At 41.1% G+C, this 18,403-nt stretch overlaps 1 protein-coding gene across 50 annotated transcripts in view; it reads left to right on the top strand.

The window, feature by feature from the left end:
* The window catches only part of NEB (nebulin), a 153,449-nt gene that overhangs the window by 17,671 nt on the left and 117,375 nt on the right, over nucleotides 1-18,403 (top strand). For 46 of the 50 annotated variants that reach the window (XM_081927805.1, XM_081927806.1, XM_081927818.1 and 43 more), the window contains exons 11-32: nucleotides 403-507; nucleotides 672-779; nucleotides 1,544-1,660; nucleotides 3,443-3,544; nucleotides 3,632-3,739; nucleotides 3,827-3,931; nucleotides 5,190-5,288; nucleotides 5,741-5,845; nucleotides 6,558-6,665; nucleotides 6,759-6,872; nucleotides 8,474-8,575; nucleotides 8,690-8,797; nucleotides 8,876-8,980; nucleotides 11,568-11,666; nucleotides 11,785-11,889; nucleotides 12,315-12,422; nucleotides 12,533-12,646; nucleotides 14,524-14,721; nucleotides 15,441-15,548; nucleotides 17,084-17,182; nucleotides 17,609-17,713; nucleotides 17,825-17,932. In XM_081927805.1, the coding sequence (XP_081783931.1) occupies nucleotides 403-507; nucleotides 672-779; nucleotides 1,544-1,660; nucleotides 3,443-3,544; nucleotides 3,632-3,739; nucleotides 3,827-3,931; nucleotides 5,190-5,288; nucleotides 5,741-5,845; nucleotides 6,558-6,665; nucleotides 6,759-6,872; nucleotides 8,474-8,575; nucleotides 8,690-8,797; nucleotides 8,876-8,980; nucleotides 11,568-11,666; nucleotides 11,785-11,889; nucleotides 12,315-12,422; nucleotides 12,533-12,646; nucleotides 14,524-14,721; nucleotides 15,441-15,548; nucleotides 17,084-17,182; nucleotides 17,609-17,713; nucleotides 17,825-17,932 (2,430 nt within the window). The remainder of the gene's footprint in view (nucleotides 1-402; nucleotides 508-671; nucleotides 780-1,543; nucleotides 1,661-3,442; nucleotides 3,545-3,631; nucleotides 3,740-3,826; nucleotides 3,932-5,189; nucleotides 5,289-5,740; nucleotides 5,846-6,557; nucleotides 6,666-6,758; nucleotides 6,873-8,473; nucleotides 8,576-8,689; nucleotides 8,798-8,875; nucleotides 8,981-11,567; nucleotides 11,667-11,784; nucleotides 11,890-12,314; nucleotides 12,423-12,532; nucleotides 12,647-14,523; nucleotides 14,722-15,440; nucleotides 15,549-17,083; nucleotides 17,183-17,608; nucleotides 17,714-17,824; nucleotides 17,933-18,403) is intronic. The other 4 variants (XM_081927821.1, XM_081927807.1, XM_081927808.1 and 1 more) reach the window with 3 other exon arrangements.

The following is an 18,403-nucleotide window of genomic DNA, read 5'->3' as shown; positions in this document are numbered from 1 at the left end:
GAATATAATTTGGGAGCCACAATGGGGGGACCGGAGATCATGTTGAATCCAACTACAAATTGTTACATGCAACAAGACCAACTATGGAATGAATGTTTATTTTTGTTTTCCCTTTCTGTTGATTACTTATGTTACACAGTTTTTTAAACCAATGAAGGAGAGAGAGAGAGAGAGAGAGAGAGAGAGAGAGAGAGAGAATTCTATACAAATTCAAGTTGCAGTCCCCTCACCTCCCAGTAATGCTCAAGAGTAAAAAGGAAAATGGGAAACATTTAAGGGGATGTTGAAAAGTATAGCAGTTTCATAGCAGCTGTGAAGAAACAAACATATTATAGGAGTTGATGTGATTCCTTTACTTTAGTTGGCTGTGCACAGTTCAATATTTGTTTTTGTTTTCTACAGCGCAACTATCATGAAGACTATGACAAGAAGGTCAGGGGCAAATGGAGCCAAACTCCATGCTATGATGTTGCAGTTGCCAGAATGAATGCTGATAACTTGAGCCCGGTAAAGAAAGTGTATTGCAATTCAGCAAATGAGTACGGATTTTGTGCTTCGATCATTGTGTTTCCGCGCTGCTTTCTAAATTCTCAATTCCTTTCCCAGTTAAATTCCAACTTAGACCTGTAATTTACTGAACCGAGTATAACTGTATTTTCTGCTCCCTACAGAGAAAATACCAAGAAGACTGGGAGAATCAGAAAGACCAAATCTACTTTATGCAGACTGAAACACCAGAGTATGCAGTTAACAAGAAAGCTGGAATTGCTGCCAGTAAGGTATGCTTAATATTCTCAGTACTTATTGAGATTGTGCCCTCTCTGAAATACTTTAGCAATTTCCCAATCCGTATTTGAATAGGCATCCACTGTTATTCCCGTTTTGCAAGTGAAATGAATATTGCATCCATTTTCAACATGTTCAAGGCCTTTTGCTGCCTTAGGTGGAATGGGGAGTATTCTTGATTGGCTCTCTGTTTGCATGCAGAAAGGTCAGCTTCCGTGGTCTCCCCTTGTATTGTGCTGCCCCAGATAGCTGCTTAATCTGCCTCTGTGGTCGAAGTCACCTTGCTGCTGGGCTCCGCAACATTGAGGAGTTGGCAATTCTCTTGGCTCTTAGTATTACTGAATTCACTGGGCACTGACAATACATTTTTTTTGCCCGTTGTTATCTTTCTCAGATTCTATAGCATAACTTCAGCACAATGGATAATACAGCCTGAAAAGAGTTTTTTGTTTAAACACACACACAGAACATCACTTGCAGGTATAACACATTTTACTTGCATCACATGAGATGAGCACAAACAGCTGCTTGAATCACAGATGAAATGCCAACTGTTGGCTGTAAATGGCACTAAATTTCTTAAGAGTCTTAGTTTTGCACTTTTCCCTCGCTGAAGAAGCTAAGTAAATTACTCAAACATATTTTATAAAAAGAAGTGAAAGATAAGCAACACTATAAATAGTGCCAACCAGGAATTTAAGAGACTCAAAGTACACAAGTTTGGAAAAGTGAGTGTTTTTCATCTTAATTTTGCTAGATAAAATACAAAGAAGATTACGAAAAATCCAAGGCTTCTACAGATTACAATGTGCTTCCAGCTACAGAGAACCCACTGCTTAAACATCTGAAAGCTGCTGGAAATCTTGTGAATGATGTAAGTGTGGTTCATTTCTCCAGGGATAATTTTGGCCAAGACCAATCAATAGTTTGTTGTAGCCATTCATTATTCAGAATTAGGACTCTTTTTATGGATTTGCTTAGCAAGCCTATGGATTTACTTTGCAAGTTAGCTAGATCAACTGACTAACAACCTTTTATTGATTAAAAATGTGCCTCTGATTAATAACTTATCAAAATCGTTAGCCACAATAGCTGAATGGGCCCTTCAGATTCAGATACTTTGGAATGCTAGTAGTTAGAGGACAAGGAGTGGAGAGAGGTCTGTTGCCTTCATGGACAGATAGGAACAGAGGTGAAAGCTGTTCCCTAGTTCTGCTGGATCTCTCAGCAGCCTTTGATACCATCAACCATGACATCCTTCTGAACAGTCTAGAGGAGCTGGGAGCTGGGGGCACTATTACGCAGTGGTTCCGCTCCTTCCTCCTTGTTCACAAAGTGGCGGTGGGGGGGTGAGTGTTCAGACCCCTGGGCTCTCATTTGTTGGGTGCCTCAGGGCTCCGTCCTCTCCCCCATCCTTTTTAACATCTACATGAAGTTGCTGGGAGAGATCATCAGGGGCTTTAGGCTAGGTGTCCACCACCTAGTATGCAAATGATACCCAGCTCTACCTCTCCTTCAAATCTGAACCAATGAGGGCAGTGAAGGTCCTGTGTGAGTGTCTGAAGGCATTTGGCAGATGGATGGCAGCTAACAGATTGAGGCTGAATCCTGACAAGACAGAAGTATTGTTCTTGAGGGGCAGGGCAGGTGTAGAGGACTCCCTGGTCCTGAACGGGGTAACCGTGCCCCAAAAAGACCAGATGCGCACTCTGGTTCTTATTTTGGACTCTCAGCTGTCCATGGAGGCCATCTGGCATGCAGGCTGAAATCCTACCTGCCCTCATACTGTCTCACCAGAGTGGTGTGTGCCCTGGTTATATCCCATTTGGACTACTGCAATGCACTCTACGTGGGGCTACATTTGAAGGTGACTCTGAAACTACAACTAATCCAGAAAGCTAGACTGTTGACTGGGAGTGGCCGCCGAGACCATATACACCGAGTACGTTTCCAAGCACAATTAAAAGTGCTGGTGCTGACATTTAAAGCCCTAAGCGTCTTCAGCCCAGTATACCTGGAGCATCTCTGCCTCCATCGTTCAGCCCAAACAGTGAGGTCCAGCTCCAACAGCCTTCTGGTGGTTCCCTCACTGCAAGAAGGCAAGTAACAGGGAACCAGGCAGAAGGCCTTCTCAGTAATGGAGACCTTCCTGTGGAACACCCTCCCATCAGATGTCAAGGAAATAAACTACTTGACTTTTAGAAGACATCTGAAGGCAGCCCTATTTAGGGAAGTTTTTAATGTCTGACTTTTTATTGTATTTTTAATATTTTGCTGGAAGCCACCCAGATGGGTAGGGTATACTACTACTACTACTACTACTACTACCAATAATAATTAAATAAAACTTATTTAATTAAAAAAATAAAAAAAAATAAAAAAAAAATACTACTACCAATAATAAAATAAATAAATTATAGGGCATCTCTGCTAACCACTGTTGCAAACAGGGTTCTTTGGTCTGATCCAGCAAGGCTCTGCCTAAATTCTTACCATCCTGGGTCAGAAAAAAAATGTGCATTTGAATCCAAATATCCCTTCTCAGCAAATTTAAGGCAGCCCAAGCTTGCTAAATTAATGGCACCATGATGAGTAGGGGGAATCATGCTATTTGATGGGGGTCTTTTACAATATGGCTTTTCCTTCCACCTGGCAGAGGTTATATAAGGAAGCATATGAAAAAGCGAAAGGAACCAGCATTAATTACTGTGACACTCCCAAATATCAGATTGACAACGTTCTGAAAAACTTCAGCGATGTAAGTATGGCAGCAATTAAATAGTGGTCCCAATGAGACTTCCATAAACTGGTAAGTTTGTTGTAACTTTCGGCACTTCTCCTCCAGGTTAAATATAAAGAGGGATATCAGCAGAATATCTTGGGCCGCTACATAGGCACCTTTGAGGACCCATATCAAACACACTGCATGAAAGTTGCAGCCATGAAGAGCGATGTAAGTATGGATTCCATTTCCTTATGCTGTCTTCCCCTGTTCAGATGAAGTTTCTGGTGGTTATTGATCCCTTGTGACCTTTCCTAGAAAAACTACAAAGCCGACTATGAAGAGGACAAGGGAAAGTGTTACTTCCCTCAGACTATAACTCAAGAATATGAAGCCATGAAGAAGTTAGACCAGTGCAAAGATGTGAGTATTTTCTTCCTATGGGATCTCACCTTTGTCCTATCTTAGCTTATGCTACGTGATCAGGAATTTCAAGGACTTCATGGAAGGAGCTGAAGTGTTTTCTTTTAAAATTTCTTACAGATTTTCCGGAAGCATGAAACATTTCAAATGTGTAAATCACAATTTAAAACACAGATGAATTAACAAATACACATTTATATTAACATATATACACAAGCCAAAGATCAGGCTTAGGCTAAGTACTAATTAATTGCATCAATCATTGACTTTAATAATTCACAGAACTGAAGATAAGTGCTCTTCCCTCTTTTGAAATATTCATCCTGCTAATAAAAGGTCTGTTTTGAGTCAGGTGCAAATTATACGTTACTCATGAAGGCATGTAATGGAGCTGTAATACTTCTCTTTGACTGAAAAGCAGTCATAGAAGGCAGGTTCTTATGGGGGGGGGGAGAATATGAGGAAGAGAATGATTTTGAGCTGGAAAATGTCCAATGGAGAAAAGCTTCAGCTACTACTCTGCTGGGAATTTCAGCCTCTTGGGGCTTTACTTCATTAAAATAAAAATGGTGTGGCTTTCTGCAGTCATTTGCATGTGAATTGTAGCTAACCCCCAGGTCTCCTAATTTTGAAAGGTGACATCTTCATATGCTTTTTACAGGTTTCTTGTGACATCTACTGGCCAGAATATGCTTAGTTTTCTCACACATCTCAAGTAAAACTATGTACACTAACGTTGCGCACTCTCTTTAGCCACATCAGGGCAAATAATGGTCTATGCCTCTGATTTATATATACAGCCAGTCCAGCCATATGTATGAATGGTGCTTGGCAAGTATATATGGTTTTGTGCCAGGGTTGCACCATCATCTGTGATTCTGTTGTCTGTGAAATCCCATAAGATGATGTTGAACAGTAAATATACTAAAATCTGTTTCATATTTCATGAGCTGGACATCTGAAGCCCATTGGAACTTTATAACTTTTGTAGTCTTGAGTTCTTTCAGATCTGCAAAAGACAGTCTTGCAATCTTGGTTGGCCAGTAGTATTTTTGATGAATAAATGAATACTGCTGTATCTGAATTGAATTAGAAGTCTATTTATTTATTTATTTACATTTTTTTTTATTTCATAAAATTTATGTACTGCTTGATTTGTAAAAGCAACAACAACCTCAAAGCGATTTACTGCTGTATAATTCTGTTATTACTGGTACCTGCTGGAAATTAAATGTCTTTGTCTTTTTCCTCCCTCTAGCATACCTACAAAAAGCATCCTGATAAGCTCAAATTTACACAAGTGACAGATTCTCCTGTTCAGACACAAGCGCAGATCAATTCCAAGCAGCTGAGTGATGTAAGTTACCTGGCAACTCAAACAAACTCCAACTCAAGCAACAAACTCTTAGGTTTCACTAGACCGTGTCTGGCAAACAAGCTTCCGGTGGTGATGTTGTGGCTTCACCTCGCGACAACACTGGAAGTGACCCAGAACAAACAGATCAACAATTCAGAAATGGGCATAATACTTGTTCTGTAAGATGACTCGATAGATTTATGCAGAAGCAGGAATACGCACTGGCCTACTCTGTTAACAGAGATGTGCGGATTCCGGATTCCTTGAAAGGTTTATGCCCTTGACCTGAGTCCTTGTCCCTTATCTTGTGTGCATGATAGAAATGGTTGAACAATTGTCACACAAATGGTGTGTATTAGAGAGGGTAAATGTTCTTACCTCTTACTCAGTTTCATTGTGCTAGCATTTCAGCTGAAGCCTTCAGTGTCATTATTTGTTCATCTGCATTTCAGCTGAACTACAAAGCCAAACACGAGAGTGAGAAATTCAAATGTTCCATCCCTCCAGATGCCCCCTTGTTCCTCCAGTCCAGAGTCAATGCATATAACATCAGTGATGTAAGTACATGACATGTTCTTTTTAGGACTGAGCTTTGTTATTCAATGCTGGGGATTTGTGAGCCCTGGGGATAGTAGACTTTTATGTTCATTAGTTGCTTATGAATGTTATCAGCTGCTTTTGTAGGGGAAGGCTTGTATAATGAAGCAATCAACTCTCTAGCGATTTTAATTTTAAAAAATGTCTTATACAATTAGAGCGTTATATACCTTCTGCAATATTTTCTGCTTCTTCTTTGGCAATCACTCTTAGCTGGGTAAGATTGCCTTCCATTAATGTGGTCTTTACAGTGTCTCCATAAGTGGCTGTGGAGGCCAATTCTGGATGGTCACATCCTTCCACAGTGGGGACGTAGGTTTCCGGGTGGGAGTTGATCATGGTGAGGATTTGCCAAGCATGCCTTCCTCTTAGCACGTTTCTCCCTTTCGTCCTGAGTTCATGCTTCTTCAAAGTCCATGACGCCTTTGGTGAAGGCTGGTGTCCAATTGGAGCACTTGCAGGCCAACAATTCCCAGTTGTTGGTGTTTATACTACATTATTTTATTTTACTCTGTGAGTCACCCTGAGATCTTATGATGAAGGCCTGTATATAAATCTAATTAATAATAATAACAACAACAAGAACACCATAATAAATGGATCAATTTTTGCATTAAATCATCCTAATATTATGCCCCACCTAATATTATGTTTCTTCTGCTTCTGTGTCAGACTTGCTATAAGTACGACTGGGAGACATCGAAAGATAAGAAATTTGAGATCAAGTTTGATGCCATTCCAATTCTTGCCGCCAAAGCCAATCGAAAAATTGCCAGCGATGTAAGTGTTGCAGAGAAATGCAGTTTTCAGGCTGATTTGGATCAGCTTGCAGTGCAGAATATTGAAGACCATCAATGTCTTATCCCCATGTAGGTGGAATATAAGAAAGCTTATGAACAGAGCAGAGGGAAGATGGTTGGAGCTCTGAGCATTGAGGATGATCCCAAGTTGTTACATTCTCAAAAAGTAGCCAAACTGCAAAGCGATGTAAGTACCCATTCCGTACACACTACACCGGTTAGCACCGATAGGAGGATACCTGCAGGGTACCATATTCTTCATCCATTTATTTAAGTACTTCTGACTCCCTGCAATAAAACTATTCTGAAATATTTGCAAAAATCATAATGTGTAAATCACGTCCAATACTGATGTAAATGTTATTAATAATAATAATAGTAACAATAATAATGCTGCTGCTGTATATTAGAAGAGTCCTACAGGTCTTTCAAAAGCTGTTTCTGTCAAGCATTGATAAACTGCCACCAGTTCTGTAGTCAAAATTATGAATCAGCAAGTATAGAACATTCCATCTAGCGGGACGCCCCCAGGCCACCCCCTTTGCCAGTCCTGTTCTGCATGCTTCTTCATTGCTTTTGCCTAGCTGCTATGTGCCTGTGAATTGTGATAATGGTCTGGATGGATAATGGAGAGGTAAGTGTGTGTGTGTGCATGTGCCCAGGGGGTGAGGAATGGATATTTATAGAAACCACCTCTGACTTTCACATGGCTGGAATGTAGCCTCCGGTATTAAGTTAAGAAAGTCTGCCCTGGATCCAAATAGCCAAGCACATGAGCCCAAGCATGCTGCCCTCATGGGCTCCCCCATTTTCCCTTTTCTAGACTAGATCCTAGTCACGCTGCAACCCAGGCTACCTCAGCTCTTGGAGTGACTTTTTGTGGTTTTTGAGGAGCAGAAGGGTGGAGCCCTGAAAAGCCTTGCTAGTATATGTGCAGAAGCTCCAGTATATAGCCAAAAGGGCCACCCCATAGCTATCTGGATCCTCTCAACTCCATCCTAGGACCAAATAGATAGTGCACCACCTGTTACACTGTCGTTAATTATACAGTCGTACCTTGGTTCTCAAACGGTATCCATTCCGGAAGTCTGTTCGACTTCCGAAAATGTTCGAAAACCAAGGCACGGCTTCCGATTGGCTGCAGGAACTTCCTGCACTCAACTGGAAGCTGTGTTGGACGTACGGTTCCAAAGAACGTTCACAAACCAGAGCACTCACTTCGGGAGCCAAAACGTTCGAGTTGCAAGGTGTTGCAGAACCAAGGTACGACTGTATATAAAGGGAGAGTATGCCAAGATAGCTCTAGACGCATGTTTATTTTTATGCATTTATTTTTTTATTTAACAACAACAACACCCTCAAAGCAGTTTACAACTATAAAATAAAATGTAAAAAAATGGTTAATTAAAGACGTTAAGGTCCAGTTTTAACATTTTTGAAAAGGTGATTAAAATCAACAGTGGCTAAAGAGAAAAGATTAAAACGTGCCAACATGTCTATCTGTCTGGATGGACTGGCCAAAACAAAAAAAGGTTTTGACAGGCACCAAAAAGAGTACAGCGAATGTGTCTGCCTGATGTCAATTGGCAGGGAGTTCCAAAGTGTAGCTTGCTTCCACACTAAAACACAGATTTCTTACACCCTAATTTCTGCACCCCTTTGCTCTCTTTTCACAATGCTCTTTATTCAGGTTCAGTTGATGTGTAAAAAAACCAAAAACAAACTGTAATGGCTTGCACAGTCAACTTTTATTGCTACATGATGACTTTTATATTTCACTCCCGTCAGAGACTATATAAGGAAGCATATGAAAAAGCTAAAGGAACAAGTATCAACTACTGCGATACCCCGAAGTATCAACTTGACAATGTGCTGAAAGGCTTCAGCGATGTAAGTGTGGTTGCAATTGCTCTTAGGTTTATGGCCTAAAGAAGACTTTGCTAAACCCCATTGTGCCTATTGTAACAATTATGCCTATTTTAACATGTGGCACTTCTCCTCTAGGTTAAATATAAAGAGGGATATCAGCAGAATATCTTGGGCCGCTACATAGGCACCTTTGAGGACCCGTACCAATCACACTGCATGAAAGTTGCAGCCATGAAGAGCGATGTAAGTATGGATTCCACTTCCTTAACCTGTTCAGATAAGAGTTCATGGTGGTTATTGACCCCTTGTGGCTTTTCCTAGAAAAACTACAAAGCCGACTATGAAGAGGACAAGGGAAAGGGCTACTTCCCTCAGACCATAACTCAAGAATATGAAGCCATGAAGAAGTTAGACCAGTGCAAAGACGTAAGTCGTGGATTCTGCAAGATCTTACTTATATCCTGAGTGACTTCACATTATACAGTCATTATACAGTTCCACGAAATTAATGGAAGGAGCAAGAAAAGAACTACGTACTAGAATTCTATTTACTTGAGGTTTTGAGGGTGGGAGCTCATATGGACCCGCACACACACAACGGGGGCACATTTGACCCCAACTCCACACTCTCTAACATGCAGTCGCACACCAGACAAAGAAATCTGGCTCTCCACCCACCAAGCAGCATTCGTGGCCTGCAGAGAAGTACCTGCCATTGCTGGCTTAAGTGAGAGATGAGGAGTCGATGAGTAAAAAGAGAGACAAAAATTAGCAGGTGTATATACGCCAGTGTTGGTACTGACTTGACAAATTGCGCACCTCAGCTTTCTGCTAATTAATAAAAATGAACCAACAATAAAAACTTTTCAGTCCCCTCTCCTGACATATGCATTTTATTAGCTGTTATGTCAGTGTTTGCTTTCAATTTGTTCTCACAAATTAGAGACATGATGCTTTTCTTGTAATGAAAAGCAACCTTCTAGGAGGCTGGACCTTTGAAGTAGAAGTAGCGTGAGTAGAGAATATTTTTGGGGGGGAAATAGGCCTGCCATAATCTGCTTCTCTCTCCTCCCCCCCCCCCCCCGCTGCTCATCTGTTCAGAACTGTAGCTTCCTGGGGCTGCTTTTCATTAAAATAAAACTGCTGGGTCCTCTTTCACTTCTATATGGGTCAAGTATCATTTCCCCTTTTACAGGTTTCTTGTGACATCTTGTGGCCAAAATGTGCTTTGCCGCATGCATGCTTTCCCAAGGAAAACCATACATACCAATGCTATTCACCCTTTATAGCCATAGCTGTGCAAGTGATAACATCCATCACTGTCTGTGTACTGTGGCAGAGTTAGATTACGCTTGTGATTCCCAGGTAAAATCTACCCGAATATTTCACACTTCCCTGGCTGGAGGACATACGAGAGCTCTTGGATGCTTAATATTTTTGACAGTCAGAGAACTTTAAGATTTGTGAATGTCAATGTTGCCTCTTATGTTGCCCCCAGTTATACTTTTGCTGAATGAATGAATGAATGAATGGAGGTGTGATATCTGAATTGGTTTATAAAACTCTATTTATGATGTTTTATATATATATATATATATATATATATATATATATATATGCTTTCGTAGATTTTCACGGGTACAGGAATGCAGGTTTTGGTGTCCTCGGGTGTCTTCCCGTGTAAAAGTTGGGGTGTCTAGGCGACGTTTCGACGAGGTCTCACTCGTCATCTTCAGGCTGGTGCTTTCGGCTTCTTGTTACTGGAACAGAGCAGGATCTCAGTGTTTGAGTTCCTATAAATACTGTTGAGGGGGTGTGGTGTATAGCCTCCAATGTTCTGGGCAGAGAGGAAGTTCCCAGGCTAGTGTGCCTTTTCTTCTTTTGTTCCTTAATTACTTGAGGGATATCTTGAGTGATTTCTTGAGTGATATCCTGAGTACCACTTAGGTGGGTCATTAGGTGTGGATTAGTTGCTAAAGTCTTTGTGTCTTGACCTCTTGAACTTTGTGAAGAGTTTTTCTGAGAAGATGGCTGTACTGCATTTAGTTGTGCTCTGGCTTGGCTTCGTGTATAGGGGCGAGCTGTGGTTTTGTGGCCTGTGTCAGCCAGATCTGTGTAGGGATTGCAGGGGGGTGCAGCATCCGGAGGTGCCACCATGGTTTGGCTACTGGATGGTGTCTGTAATTTATCTGTGGAGAGGGTCTGGGTTTGGGTCTGGTGTGGTTGATTGGTGATGGCGTTCTGTGTGCCTCTGGATCTGGTGTCAGTTTTTGTGGGGAGGGCTAATTTCCAGATGTCTGGCAAGCGGGATGTGTCGTCTCGCTTGTTCATGTTGTGAGGGTGTTTCTCTATCTCGATGGCTTCCATGATTATTCTCTTGTGGTGATGTTCCATGTTAAAGAGCAATTTGGAATCTGCAAAATTGATTTCGTGTCCTGTTTCTTTCATCTGGCTGACACAGGCCACAAAACCACAGCTCGCCCCTATACACGAAGCCAAGCCAGAGCACAACTAAATGCAGTACAGCCATCTTCTCAGAAAAACTCTTCACAAAGTTCAAGAGGTCAAGACACAAAGGCTTTAGCAACTAATCCACACCTAATGACCCACCTAAGTGGTACTCAGGATATCACTCAAGAAATCACTCAAGATATCCCTCAAGTAATTAAGGAACAAAAGAAGAAAAGGCACACTAGCCTGGGAACTTCCTCTCTGCCCAGAACATTGGAGGCTATACACCACACCCCCTCAACAGTATTTATAGGAACTCAAACACTGAGATCCTGCTCTGTTCCAGTAACAAGAAGCCGAAAGCACCAGCCTGAAGATGACGAGTGAGACCTCGTCGAAACGTCGCCTAGACACCCCAACTTTTACACGGGAAGACACCCGAGGACACCAAAACCTGCATATATATATATATATATATATATATATATATATCACCATAATGCCAATGCCTACTGGAAATCAACTGTCATTTTGTTTTATTTTTGCTTTCGTGTCTTCCTAGTATGCCTACAAAAAACATCCCGATAAGCTCAAATTTACACAAGTGCCAGATTCACTCGTGATGGTACAAGCACAGATTAATTCCAAGCAGCTGAGCGATGTAAGTTACCTGACAACTCAAAACATAAAACTCCTGCCTCGTTTTATGTTTCATGGGGCCTAGCTTCATCTTGTGAGAACACTGACTCAGAATATTATTTGTTCATCCTACATTTCAGCTGAACTACAAAGCCAAACATGAGAGTGAGAAATTCAAATGTTCCATCCCTCCGGACGCCCCCTTGTTCCTCCAGTCCAGAGTCAATGCATATAACATCAGTGATGTGAGTATGAGCCTTCACTTGTTAAATAGGTGGGTGCAGCCACTTAATGGAGTCAAAAGGATTAATTCAGATCTTCTGGTAGACCTGATAGGATAGTACTGAAATGGCCAAAAAGCAGGGGAGAGCAGTATAACAGGAAAGCACTTTCCTTGGGTTTTTTTTAAGTTCAGGCCTGCAAGTTTGATGAGAAGAGTGCTTACAATGCCATCATTAAGTAAAGAGTTGCCTCAAAGCTAGATTTTGGCTCATCTTTTGTAAATAAAGCAACGTTTTGGAAGTCGAATGGACCTCTGGAACGGATTCTGTTCGACTTCCGAGGTACGACTGTATATATTCTCTACAATCAATGGATAGATTTAATGTCATTATAGTCCTGATATTATGTCACACCTTCTTCATGTTATTTGTTTATTCTTCTGTGTCAGACTTGCTATAAGTATGACTGGGACACATCGAAAGATAAGAAATTTGAGATCAAGTTTGATGCCATTCCTATTCTTGCTGCCAAAGCCAATCGAAAAATTGCAAGTGATGTAAGTGTTGCATAAAATGAAGATTATTTTTTTAAAAAATAAAAAGTATTTGTATTTCTATGCAGTGGCTACAGAATGTAGAAGGCCATTAATGTCTTGTCCCCATGTAGGTGGAATATAAGAAAGCTTATGAACAGAGCAGAGGGAAGATGGTTGGAGCTCTGAGCATCGAGGATGATCCTAAAATGCTACATTCTCAGAAAGTAGCCAAACAGCAGAGTGATGTAAGTACCTCATTGTACACATTGTAGTTAGCACTGGTAAGATGCCAGCTGTGTGCCAAATTATTTGGAAACGTCAGATTATTTAGAGACTTTTAGCTCCTTCCATTCCACAAAACAAGAAGCAAGGGAAAATGGCAAAAAATAATAATTCTAAATACGTGTAAAAATAATAACCTGTGATTTATATCCAATACTGACTTAGTCTTGCTAATGAGTGCCAGGAAAGCACAATTCTGAAAGATATTCGGGTTCAAACCTTTAAGTGAAATTAACATGAAAATGGACTTAGTTGAGAAAAGGAGCCTTTTTGAATACACCTTTTTTGAATACAGTGGGATTCACTTTCACATAAACATGCTTAGGATTGTGCTGGGCAATTATGACTTAATCCAAAAAGGGTCTAGAGATATTAAGCGGAGGTGAGAACGTTAGTACCTATTTGATGGCTATTCAGATCATCCATCTTAATGCTTAAGGGAAGACGTTAACCAGTGAAAACAGAATACTGTGTTGTCAGCTCTGCTTCTGAACTTGTGTAACAACTATGTCTGACATGTAGTGAAAACTACCATACTGTAAGAGACTGATGGGTAATCCAGTGTAGAATGCCTATTGTTCTGGTTTGATGCTTTTTAGAGGTTAAAGTTCTGCTAATACTGGTCCTATTAGCTAATAATAATATGATCTGGATAGATCCTATTGATGTAAATGTTTAGTGTATTTTTACTGTATTGCAGCAACCCAATCTTGATATACCGTATTTTTCGCTCTATAACACGCACCCAACCATAACACACACATAGTTTTTAGTGGAGGAAAACAAGAAAAAAAATATTCTAAACGAAACAGTGGATGTATGATTTTTGTGGTTCATGCTGTGGCCACAGACATGCGATCTGACAGTGAGTTTGGAGTAGCCCAATGCAAAAATCCTGAGGATCCATGTGGATCCATGCTTTGTAACCACGTTTTTGCACCGCTGCGGCCCCAGGCAACAGTGGGTGCATGATTTTTTTTGGGTGCAAGATGTAGCCATGGACATGCTATGTGATCTGATCGTGAATTTGGGGTGACCCAGTGCAAAAATCCTGAGGATCCATGTGCTTTGTAACCACGTTTTAAGTGGGGAGGGAAGGAAAAGCACTCAAGGGACAAGGAGCACATATGGGGTGTGTGGAGAAGGATGCTGCTAATAATGCAGGAGAGGGGTTTAAGGGGAGAAGGAACACATGTGGGGTGTGTGGAGAAGGATGCTGCTAATAATGCAGAAAAGGGGTTTAAGGGGAGAAGAAACACGCGTGGGGTGTGTGGAGAAGGATGCTGCTAATAATGCAGGAGAGGGGTATAAGGGGAGAAGGCTCCGCTCCTCTCCTCTCCCACTTTGCTCCTTTAAAGCAAGCAGGCTATGTAGCGAGCTGAGTGGGGAGGAGACAGGGACAGAAAGCCTGCTTGCTTTAAAGGAACCAACCAGACAGGAGCTGCTTACACTCGTGTAAGCGGCTCCTCTCCTCTCCCGCTTTGCTCCTTTAAAGAAGCAGGCTCTCTGTCCCTCTCTCCTTCCCACTCAGAGGCTCTTCTCCCACTTTGCTGTTTCAAAGCGATCCACGGAGGAGGGAAGGAAGGGGAACCATGGATCCTCTGCTCACGACTGCAGCAGATCCCCACCACCACCCGTAGGCATTCCCTCCATAACACGCACAGACATTTCCCCTTACTTTCTAGGAGGAAAAAAGTGAGTGTTGTGGTGCAAACATACGGTAATTAAGACATGTCTCACCATAGCCATGCAAGCAGCCTGCATTTTACAAAGTATTAGGGGATTTTTGGGTTGTTTTGGGAATTCTAATTCTTAAAGGTACATGTTAATTCTTTTATAGCGTGAATACAGGAAAGGTTACGAAGAGTCAAAGACCAGGTACACAGCGCCGTTGGACATGATCGCAGTAGCACAAGCAAAGAAAGCACAGGCAATGGTCAGCAACACAGACTACAAGCGCCTCATCCATAATTACTGCTATCCCCCCGACAGTATTCCTGTGGAACTTGCCAAGAAAGCCAATGCTATACAGAGTGAGGTAAGTAGTTATGCTTGTCTAGCACTGCTCAGCTAAGGAGGGTTTCATACAAACTCAAAGAGATGCGATGTTTCCCCTAGGCTTTTCCTGGACTCAACAACAACAAGCCACAGAAACCATGCTAGGGCTGGGATAAAGTGGAAACATCAGTTGTTAACGCAGCCTATGTACTTCCCATATTTAACTACCTTAAAAATCAAATTTTAAGACGTTCGCCACGATGCCAAGAATGAAAAGGATCTTGCAGCTTAACAGACCCAAAGGTTGAATGAAGAATAATCAGTAGGGAATAGCAGATGGCTCCTTACCTTTTTGATTAACTTTCTGAGAAAGGTTGAGTAGAATAAGAGACGTTTAGGGGGAAAGCCTCTGTGGATTTGAAAAGCAAACATTTTCTTATGCTTAGAAGTATAGCTTTTTCTGTGGTTTACCTGCAAAGCAAAGGAATATGTGGGTTCACTTTCATGTCATTCCTGTGCTTCATTGTCCATTGATTGCAGTGAATAGTCTAGTGATCCGGGAGTTGAAGCATCAGCTCCTGAGAACATTTACATTATAGTCATGCTGGCTGGGGATGATGGGAATTGGAGTCCCCCCAAAATATAGAGGGTTCCCGGCTGGTGATCTACATTCTTAAATTCTACACACTGGATTTGTAGAGGGTTTTCTTTGTGTAAATTGAGTTAATTGCATTTTGTTGTTTTTATGGTCTTTCCCAGAATGAATACAGAGCTGACTACAACAGTGATATGAAAGGCTGTGGCTGGATACCACTTGGGTCCCTAGATGCTGAAAAAGCCAAGAGAGCTTCTGATATTATCAGTGAGGTACGTAGACCCTAAGTAGAATCAACCTTATTGACCCTGATCTAGGCCAGCTTAGAGACTGTGCTGCATGGAGACAGGCTTCCTAACACATGTCCCTATCTGACCAAGGAATCACATGTACAAACTGATGCTGTGTACTCTGTTCCCTAGCCTTATCGAAAAACGGGCTGCACATGTGTAACCTGTTTCGAAAGCTAGTTTGGAAGGGCAGGCTAGATTTGTTCCCTTTTGGAACACAAGAAGATGCCCTTTGCCTAATCATACCACTGACTGATCTAGCCAAGGTTTTCCAGGGATTGAATCAGGGACCATTTGTATGCAAAGCACAATCTCTATTACTGTGCTATGATCCTTCCTACTACAGTCGTACCTTGGATCCCGAACGCCATGGAACTTGGACGTTTTGGCTCCTGAATTCCGCAAACCCAGAGTTAATGTTCTGGTTTGTGAACGTTCTTTTGGAACCTGAACATCTGGCGGGGCTTCCTACTGGCTGCAGGTGCTTCTGCAGCCAATCAGGAGCTGCGATTTGGTTTTCAAATGATTTGGAAGTTGAACGGACTTCCGGAATGAATTTTGTTCGACTTCCAAGGTACGACTGTCCTTTGTTTCTGAGCAAAACAGCAGATCAGGGGTTCTACGTTTTTAAAGAACTTTGTCTGTGTTGTTTCAGTGGATGCACTCATTCTGATGACACACTGGCAACTAAAGTAGATAAAGTACATGCAAGTTAATACAAGCCATTAGCAATGTGGCCCACACCCCGTTTTAGACCACTAGTGTTGGATACAGATTAAGGCCACAATCCTAATCCTATTTACCTTGGAGTAAATCCCATGGAATTGACTAAGACTTACTTCTGAGTAGGCATGATTAGGACTGCCCTGCTAGTTGAACTTAGTTTCAACTGAAATCAATGAAACAGTTGATTCAAGACTTGAGTCTAATTGATTTAACTGGGAACTAAGTTCACCTAACTTAGCCTGGCTCCAACCCATACTGTACTTACATACAGAGGTCAAAATGACACAGAAGAGTTTTGTTCTGTCCTGAAGCCATTTTATATATTTAAGAAATTTGGTTCAGCCACATTGTGGGTTTAAAATGCACAATCAAGAATGTAATAACTCAATATCAATATGTAGGTTTCAGAGTAAATATGGGTAAATCCACTGGCATTTGCCAGCCTGAGTATTTTGGAATGGAAACTGAATGTACACAATATATTGGTCAAAGATCTGTCCATTGCAAAGACTAGATCCTGTTAAAAGGACTTTCTTGTATGTTGTTATGGAGATACTGATTTTGCTGCTTTATCATATAAGTAAGTGGTTGTTTTTTTGGGGGGGAAGCCAGGAAAGCTTTTCTTGTGAGCAAATTCAGACCTGGATTATTTTTAAATATTTATGAGTCAGGGTATCCTTATTACTGAAAGGCATCCTTTCAATAATACAAAAAAATGAAAGAAATGGAATAGCAAAATATAATTTCCTGTGAAGGAATTGTAGTTTTATTTTCTTTAATCTTTTGAACAGAGAAAATATCGTCAGCATCCAGACACTATTAAGTTTACACAAATTGAAGATGACCCTGTTGTAGTACAGGCTAAAATCAACCAAGCTCAAAGGAGTGATGTAAGTATTGGCACATGTTGTCTGCATTTGTGTTGGCTAACTTTATTCTGGAGTCATCATGGGATCAATTAACCCAATAAATCATTATTTTAGGGTTTTTTTTAAAGTTATATACTACTGTTCATGCATCTTTCCATAATAGTTAGCTGATTCAAAAAAAATAATAGATGGTTTTTATTGTATGATTTCATGTATAACTATTGTGAACTTCTCTGATATTTTCTATGAACAGTGGTATATCCTTTGGTGAATTCCCACAAATCCTTTCCACCGATGGATGGACATCATTGGATGCCACCCCTTAGTTGTGATTCAATTATAAAGTTCACTTTCTAAGCATAAAACTGTACAATAAAACATAGTGAACTTTAAAGTATTCTACAATATGAATATCTTGAATATAATATACCTTGATTTATGTTCTAGGTAATTTATAAAGCCAAAAATGAAGATGTAATTCATAAATATCACCTTCCGGCAGATGCTCCCCAGTTTCTCCAGGCAAGGGTTAATTCCTACAATCTCAGCGACGTAAGTTTCCTCTCAATACATTGTTATGCAACACACACAAGTCTTAAATTTTAAAGCATAGGTGAATAGCAACCAACTGTAGTTTCAGTGAAACATTCTGTTCTCCTCCAGAACTGCTACAAACTGGGGCTGGAAGATCTGAAATCGAAGGGATATGACCTAAGAATTGATGCTATTCCCATTAGAGCTGCCAAGGCTGCTAGACACGCAGCCAGTGATGTAAGTATTCTCTTTTCAAAGAAGCATTGAGTATGAGGAGGAAACATTATCATCATCATCACCACCATCATCATCTAATTAATAATGGTGGTGGTATGATGATTTTATAGCAATCCCTGGTTCAATTACTGGATTCAAGAGCAGGGATGGGTGGCTTGAGGGCCTCAGCCTCTTTCTCTCTGTGTAGGGTGGGCAAAAAGGAAGGGTGTGTTGCAGGGAAAACAGCAGTGAAAAAGCTGAAATGTATGAAACAACAGAAGGAGGCTGTTGTGAGGGAGGAGCCCTTTGCAGTTGAACAGATCAAAGCAACCTTTCCCTCTCTCAGCATCCCACTGGGAAGGGAAGATGTGGCAGAGAGGAAGGGGATAAAAGGAATGGACTCCAAGGAAGAAGAGAAAGGGCTGGGGCAGAAAAGGGTCTGTTGGGCTGTTCACCAGGAAAACGACCTCACTTTTGATATTATTTTTTGCG

This window comes from Podarcis melisellensis (genome assembly GCF_964234715.1).
Source record: "Podarcis melisellensis genome assembly, chromosome: 1".
Classification (NCBI taxonomy): domain Eukaryota; kingdom Metazoa; phylum Chordata; class Lepidosauria; order Squamata; family Lacertidae; genus Podarcis; species Podarcis melisellensis.
The sequence above is the reverse complement of the archived record's forward strand: the minus strand, read 5'-3'. Positions and strand labels throughout refer to the sequence as shown.